The sequence below is a fragment of the Salvelinus fontinalis genome, chromosome 8 (assembly GCF_029448725.1).
Source record: "Salvelinus fontinalis isolate EN_2023a chromosome 8, ASM2944872v1, whole genome shotgun sequence".
Classification (NCBI taxonomy): domain Eukaryota; kingdom Metazoa; phylum Chordata; class Actinopteri; order Salmoniformes; family Salmonidae; genus Salvelinus; species Salvelinus fontinalis.
The window spans coordinates 38,125,301-38,133,759 of NC_074672.1; the positions used below are offsets into that span (position 1 = coordinate 38,125,301).

At 45.6% G+C, this 8,459-nt stretch overlaps 1 protein-coding gene across 2 annotated transcripts in view; it reads right to left on the minus strand.

Moving 5' to 3' along the window:
- kcnd3 (potassium voltage-gated channel, Shal-related subfamily, member 3) overlaps window positions 1–5,508 on the minus strand; it is a 427,850-nt gene extending 422,342 nt beyond the window's left edge. For both annotated transcript variants that reach the window (XM_055932429.1, XM_055932428.1), the window contains exons 1-2: window positions 4,855–5,508; window positions 2,441–3,650 (exon numbers count right to left, since the gene is read on the minus strand). In XM_055932429.1, coding sequence (XP_055788404.1) covers window positions 2,441–3,543 — 1,103 coding nt within the window. In that variant the 5' untranslated portion in view covers window positions 3,544–3,650; window positions 4,855–5,508. The remainder of the gene's footprint in view (window positions 1–2,440; window positions 3,651–4,854) is intronic.
- Between the last annotated feature and the right edge of the window lie 2,951 nt (window positions 5,509–8,459).

Consider the following 8,459-nt stretch of genomic DNA (forward strand, 5'->3'; position numbering starts at 1 on the left):
ATATTTGCAAATTTATTTAAAAATTACAAAAACAGAAATACCTTATTTACATAAGTATTCAGACCCTTTGCTATGAGACTCGAAATTGAGCTCAGGTGCGTCCTGTTTCCATTGATCATCCGTGAGGTGGTTCTACTGTACAACTTGATTGGAGTCCACCTGTAGTAAATTCAATTGATTGGACATGATTTGGAAAGACACACACCTGTCTATATATGGTCCCACAGTTGACAGTGAATGTCAGAGCAAAGACCAAGCCATGAGGTCGAAGAAATTCTTTGTAGAGCTCCGAGACAGGACTGTGTTGAGGCACAGATCTGGGGAAGGGTACCAAAACTGTTATGCTGTATTTAAGGTCCTCAAGAACATAGTGGCCTCCATCATTCTTAAATGGAAGAAGTTTGGAACCAACAAGATTCTTCCTAGAGCTGGCCGCCTGGCCAAACTGAGCAATCGGGGGAGAAGGGCCTCGGTCAGGGTGGTGAGCAAGAACCCGGTGGTCACTTTGACAGAGCTCCAGAGTTCCTCTGTGGAGATGGGAGAACCTTCCAGAAGGACAACAATCTCTGCAGCACTCCACCAATCAGGCCTTTATGGTAGAGTGGCCAGATGGATGCCACTCCTCAGTAAAAGGCACATGACAGCCCGCTTGGAGTTTGCCAAAAGTCACCTAAAGGACTGTCAGACCATGAGAAACAAGATTCTCTGGTCTGATGAAACCAAGATTGAACACTTTGGACTGAATACCAAGCTTCACGTCTGGAGGAAACCAGGGACCGCTCATCACCTGGTCAATACGGTAAAGCATAGTGGTGGCAGCATCATGCTGTGGGGATGTTTTTCAGTGGCAGGGACTGAGAGACTAGTCAGGATCAAGGGAAAGATGAACGGAGCAAAGTACAGCGAGATCCTTGATGAAAACCTGCTCCAGAACCATCTGGACCTCAGACTGGGGTAAAGGGTCCCCTTTCAACAGGACAACGACCCTAAACACACAGAAAAGACATACAGGAGTGGCTTCAGGACAAGTCTCTGAATGTCCTTGAGTGGCCCAGCCAGAGCCTGGAATTGAACCCGATCGAACATCTCTGGAGAGACCTGAAAATAGCTGTACAGTGACGCTCCCCATCCAACCTGACAGAACTTAAGAGGATCTGCAAAGAAGAATGGGAGAATCTACCCAAATACAGGTACGCCAAGCTTGTAGCGTCATACCCAAGAAGACTCAAGGCTGTAATTGCTGCCAAAGGTAATTCAACAAAGTACTGAGTAAAGGGTCTGAATACTTAAGTAAATGTAATATTGCAGTTTTTCATTTGAATACATTTGCAAACATTTCTAAAAACCTGTTTTTGCTTTGTCATTATGGGGTACTGTGTGTAGATTGATGAGGGGGAAAAACAATTTAATCAATTATAGAATAAGGCTGTAACATAACAAAATGTGGAAAAAGTGAAGGGGTCTGAATACTTTACGATGCACTGTAGGCTAAGTTTTTTTGAACAGCTAGACACAAGATAGTTAAACAGTGTCCATAATAAAAACAAAACAATAGGTTTAAGCTACAGCCCAAGGCCCATGCATCTGACAGAGAGAGATTAACAATATTTTCTGACTGGACATTTTGTGCTGATTTGGTGAAATGCTCCGCTCTGTCTGGCCTCCATTCCTCTCTTGCGTTGTGTATATAACATATTTATTGAAATAGGCTACAGCAAATAGGAATAGGCTTATTACTCAGAATGTCACTTGTGCGCTGCCATAATGCGCAGTGCCAGTCAAGTGCACATCACGATGTCGTCACCATCGACGATGGCTGTCAATCATCATTGATAGACGATGCTATTGTAATATCGCCCAACTCTACTCTACTGTACCTTTTCCACTTTTTCCATTCACTTCAATATCAATCTCTCTCTCCTTCTATCTCTAATCTCTATCCCTCCCTCTCTCTCTTTCTCTGATATCCTTCCTCCCTCTTTCCCTCACTCCTCCCCCCTCTCTCTCCCCTCAGCAGTCCTCTGGGTTCTCTCCCACAGGTAGTGTGTAAAGAACAGACAGTAGCGTTGGCAGAGGCATTACTGTAAAAGAACAGGACATCTCCACTGCCACTCTCTCTGCCCTAGTGTTCGATGAGGAGATACACAGAGGACAACATTTGGAACAGTATGACAGTGTGCCTTTGTGCCAATGTTCTGGATCCATCATGAGGTACAAGATTCCCCTGTATTCATGGCAGTGACGTTACTACCATGGCATGGACAGACAGGACGTATTACCCCTGCCTGCTTTGTGTTGTGTTGTCTAGGTGAAATCCATCCATTTCCAGCACAGATAAAGAGTACACATAGAAGGTGTAGTGAACAGTCGTCAGACTAGCAAAACAGAAAGATAAACAGACAACACGCACACGCACAAAAACAGATGTTTCTCCCCTTACCCAAGTGTCGTCATAGTAACGATGGTGTACCAGAATGAGGCTGGGATGCTGGTGAACTTGCTGGACGTGGAACCTTTCTCGGCGTAGAACATAACGGTAGCGAAGATGATAATGGCCATGGTGAGGGAGAAGAGGAGGAAGCCCAGCTCTGAGGCGCAGCTCTTCAGCGTGTACCCCAGGATGCGCAGCCCTTGAGAGTGGCGGGAGAACTTGAAGATACGGAAGACCCGGAAGACCCGGAGCGTCACGAAGGCCCCGCTCACATCCTCGTTGTCTGTCATCACCAAGCCAATGTAGTAGGGCAAGATGGCTACCACGTCGATGATGCTCATCACGCTGCGCATGAAGCGGTAGCGGCTTGGCGCAGCAAACAGTCTCATGAGGTACTCTACTGTGAAGATGAGGACGCAGGCCGTGTCCATGCAGAAGAAGGCTACTGTGTAGCGATCGCCGCACGTCACCTCTTTGGTGTTAGGGGTGGCACCGCAAGGCACGGTCTCCACCACGTTGGTGAGGACTGAGATGGCGATGAAGAAGCCGGTGACGTAGTAGAACACCAGGGCCATGGTGGAAGTGTGAGGGTTCTCGAAGGCCCTCCACATGGTCTCTCTGAACGTCATATTGGGAAGCTTGGCATCTTTCTTGTCCTCGTCATCGTCCATCAGTCTCTCTTGGTTCTCACGCCTACGGTCCTTGTACTCTTCGTAGCAGCAGTCTCCGATGATCTCAGGAATGATCCCAAAGAAGGACAGCTCTTCGTCGTAGGACGTGATGCACTCGGAGCGGGGGTAATGCAGCTTGCCCGTGCGATAGAAGTTGAGAACAGCACGGAAAACGTCCGCGTCTCGGTCAAAAAAGTACTCTTTGGTCTCCTCATTGTAGAAAAACTCTTTCTCTGAACTGCCCAGTAAGGTGTCAGGATATCTATCTAGCGTATTCCTCCAGGTCTCAAAGCGACGTCCACTAACATTGAGGACGATGAGCTCGTCTGCGCGTTTGTTCTTCTCGGTGGGGGCGATGGGCATTGGCATGTTGGCCACGGGCATCCAGCCAATAGCAGCAGCGCGGGCGAAGGGCAGCCACGCCGCTACTCCCGACGCCATGGTGAGTCTGGCTTGGGGCGAGGACAGGGACACGTCCACCAGCACCTTCACAACCAGCTTGGCTTCAGCTCACTCACCATCTGGAGAGAGGCAGGGGTGGGGGAAGACTGTGGGGGAGGGGGTGAGAGAGAGGGGAAAGGTGGGAGGGGGAGACAGCAGGAAAGATGGGAGGGGGGAGACAGAGGGGAAGAGGGATGAGAGAGAGTGGGGGAAGGTGGGAGGGGAAGAGAGAGGGAGAGGTGGGAGAAGCGGGAGAGGCGGGAGAGGAAGATGATGGAGAGAGTAGTGAGTGTAAGATAGAGAGAGAGAGAGAAAGAGAGAGAGAGAGAGAAATGGTTGTATTATGATTAAAAAACGAAATTGTTTTTAAAATGTAAATTAACAAAGTAGTGTCAAGGTGAAATAGTAGGGTAGTATAAATGTAAAACATAGAAAATATGCATACCAACTTAATTATACGAAACCACAATTCCATGTAATAGACAGCAACTAGCTGGAAAGAGTGCATTACTTCCAATAGGCATAACCCTACAGTATCTTAATCTGATCATGATACGTGTAATTTAAGCCTAAAGCATATTGCAATATCTTTTAAAGATCCATTCCCCATAATTACTCTGATGTAATATAAGAAATGGAAATAGCATGTATTTTTATCCTTCTATTGGGTTACAGGGTTTGCTCTTCTGTGCACGTTACAAATATAATAGCCAGATAGGACTGTTCAGGATTTTCCTGCTCGCTCTTTCCAAGTCATAGGAGGTTTCCCATTCATAACAAATCATATTTTCTCCTTCACAGCTTGGCAGACCAAGACATAGCCTACAGTTTCAAAAAAACACTGCGTAGTTCTAATTCAGTGGCCTAAATTCTAGTAGAACCCGTTGTTAAAGACGGCTCCGAGGAGCAGCCCGCGGACTGGCAGTCAAGTTGTTCAGTACCTGTTGAGTCAAAACTAACAGAACATTTCCAAAGAGTGTGCAACCCGTTGTTTCCTTTGGAGGAATAACCAGTGGCTAAATAAATGGCTACCTTGTCATCTCGAATTTAGATTCTACTGACATTATTGTATTTGCCCCTCAATTTCTCAGTTTGAAAAAAATGTATCCATCTATATGGGCAAACATAACCAAGCCCTATAAAATGGCCTACGACTTTGTCAGTTCTCTCAAAACCGAAAGCTTTTACAGTCATTTTGGCTGCATTAGTGTTATGAGAATATATATGCTGCCTTGCTGAAGCAAACCAAACCAATTCTTACATAAACATCAGTCATTTAGGTTTCTGTTCATAGTAATACAATACACTTACCCATGCACATTTCTACATCCACAAAGATAAGAGCTTTTCCTGGGGCTAACTACTTGTAGAGCAGCTGTTGAACCGTAGGTTGGTTCTCTTTTAGAATGTCCCTCCGAATCCACATATGAAGTGGAAATAAAAGGAGAATAACATAGCAGGATGCGATTTGGCAAGAATTGTAAGCGAAAGCACTGGAGTTTAAAACAACTGTCCAACGTTTTTCATTCAGTTTCCATTGCGAGAAAAAGGGAATAATCCCACTACTACGACGCAAGGCTTTCGCTCCACCGCCTCTGCTGTGGGAAGCGGTTAGCTACACTGAGGATCGCTCTCCTTCTAGCACATTTTAGAGTGCTGGACAGGGGTAGGATTATCTTTCTCCGTTATCTCACTCTAATAAACGCCCCCTATCTGCTTCTCTCTCTCTCGGTCTTGCTTCATCTCTCTCTCTGTCTCTCTGTCTCTCTGTCTCTCTGTCTCTCTGTCTCTCTCTCTCTCTCTCTCTCTCTCTGTCTCTCTCTCTCTCTCCTCTCTCTCTCTCTCTCTTTCACCGTCACTCCTATTTATTTCCCCGACTGCTCGTTCTAGCGGTTAAATTGTCGGTTTGCCTCGGTGTGCAGCCGAGGACAGCGGGAAGAGAGAAACTGCTTCGCAGCAGTGTCCGCTTTTTACTAAAAGCGCGGCAGGAAACCAATAGCCTTGGGACTCAGAACGAGGCATCAAGAAGGACAGGGTTAACAATTTCACGGATGAAAAAAGAGAACATTTAAATGATTTGATCTTCATCCTCTTCCACTTGTTTCGTTTTTCAAATGTGCTCTGGTTGTATCACTCTTTTTGTTTTTATTTCCACCTATCAGACGGCTATAGATGAGGGAATACTATAGGCTAGGCTACTGAAATCAAGTCGTCTCACACTATGGGCTTTGTAATAATTGCCTTTCTTCCAATGACGCAGTGAACTGTTAAACAACACAAATATATGGAAGTACCAAGGGAACATTTGAAACATAAATAAATGTCTGGACCTCATTACACCTGATAATACAAGGCCATTAATTAGCTATTTTCAGGGGCATATTCTCTCCTCTCAGAATAACAATCACAGAGTTGACATATAGAGCAGGCACGTGCACAGATAGCCCTCTACATGCCCCTTTGCCCATCGTCTCTAAAGGGTTCCGAATTCTTGTTCAGAACCCACCCGCCACCCCGTCCGTTGGTTGCGCCTGTTGATCTGCCCTGTATGGAGCTCGGTTGTGCATGTTTCCCAGTCTCCACTTTACAGAGATTGCGCGCGCCCGGTATCCAAACATGCATGGCTTGAAAGAGCGTTCACAGGTCGAGTGTGTGTAGCTAGCTACCTAGTTTAAATATCAATAGTACTGCCACAGCAGCATAACGTTTGATTAACACTTGATTTAGCCTAGATAATAATCACTATTTGGTCTGGTTCCTGCATTGTGTGAGGCACTATTTGGTCTGGTTCCTGCATTGTGTGAGGCACTATTTGGTCTGGTTCCTGCATTGTGTGAGGCACTATTTGGTCTGGTTTCTGCATTGTGTGAGGCACTATTTGGTCTGGTTCCTGCATTGTGTGAGGCACTATTTGGTCTGGTTCCTGCATTGTGTGAGGCACTATTTGGTCTGGTTCCTGCATTGTGTGAGGCACTATTTGGTCTGGTTCCTGCATTGTGTGAGGCACTATTTGGTCTGGTTCCTGCATTGTGTGAGGCACTATTTGGTCTGGTTCCTGCATTGTGTGAGGCACTATTTGGTCTGGTTCCTGCATTGTGTGAGGCACTATTTGGTCTGGTTCCTGCATTGTGTGAGGCACTATTTGGTCTGGTTCCTGCATTGTGTGAGGCACTATTTGGTCTGGTTCCTGCATTGTGTGAGGCACTATTTGGTCTGGTTCCTGCATTGTGTGAGGCACTATTTGTCAACCAATTAGGGTGTTTTTGTTTGGCCCACATGAACAGGGATTCTAAAGCTACGCGGGAAACACATGAAAGTGATATTTGAGAACGTAAATGTACACACGTTATGTTTTCAGGTTGTGAGTGTGTGATATGGGGTTATAGAAAAGTTGACTTCAACATTTATAAAGAAAAAGGTTTTAAACAATAGCAGCTATGTTGACACGACCATGTTGATTTGAGCCATGCTGTTGGAAAACCACTAGTGTTAGACCTTCGGCTATCGCAGATGCCTGCCCGGACTTCACTCGCTGACTCATCTACAGTCAGCTTCGTTAGGTTGACCGCTTGGACACACCCATAGATAGGAGCAGCTGCATCAGTGATCATCCGACCCCACTCCATCCCTTCTTCAGGAGGGAGTTGTACATGTGTGTCAGGACAGCAGCAAAACAGGTCGTCTAGACTCTAGCTAACCACCATATACTAAAATACCCACACAAACCACTAGCCAGCCAGCCAGCCAGCCATATATCATGAGTTAGGAGATTATGAATATTATATTATGAAATTATCATTTGATACGAGCATTGAAGATAAATCACAATCAGTTAAATAAATTGAGTTATCTAACTAGCAGATTTGTGTCTGGGGGGGGGGGGTATTTTTAGCACATGCCTGGAAAGATGTGGATACAGCCCTGATAATAGAGATTACATGTAGTCATTTAGAAAACACTTAGCAGACGTACAGCAGGTGCGTTCAACTAAGGAAGGAGAAACACATATTATGATAATCCCATGTAAAACTGTCTACAATAAGTGTAGTCTATGTAAGAATTCCAGCGCTAGAGTAGAATTAGAGAACGGTACTCCCAGGTCCTGCAATGCAGTCTGTTGTTTACGTTCCCATCGCAGAGAGTTGGATTCACTGGTATCTGCTCTGTGTCTTCCATCCTCCAGTTTATTCATGAAACTAAAGGTTCCAAAACAAAGAGGTTCAATGGAAAACCTCTCACAGCAATCACAGTCAGGCCCCCCTGACGTTGAACAGGACAGAACTCTTACACAACATACACGCACATACGCACCGGCGCACACACACACAAATGCACGCACTCAAGTATGTATGCACGCAGACACACACAGACACACATGTACTGTAAAGTGCTTTATAAAAACATAGTTAAAGCCAAAAAGCCTTGATCTTGTTATCGAAACATTATCCTGAAAGATATCAGTAAACACTTGGACTGGACTATCTCTCCACTATCTCTTGTCCTGAAGATAGCAGGACACCGGCTTCGGTGTTATTTCCATAATGGTCCTGTTGATATCATTCAGGACCCAGCAGTAGATGAGTCACCCATGTCTGAACTTTTCCGACTCTTCTCAAACAGATGTCAATCAAACAGCCAATAACAGGTCTGAGAACTGTCTGTGTATGTTTTTGAGTGACTATCGTAATGTGGTGCTGTGTTCAGTATGGCAATGTGGTGCTGGGCTCAGTATGGTATTGTGGTGCTGGGCTCAGTATGGTAATGTGGTTCTGGGCTCAGTATGGTAATGTGGTGCTGGGCTCAGTATGGTAATGTGGTTCTGGGCTCAGTATGGTAATGTGGTGCTGGGCTCAGTATGGTAATGTGGTGCCGGGCTCAGTATGGTAATGTGGTTCTGGGCTCAGTATGGTAATGTG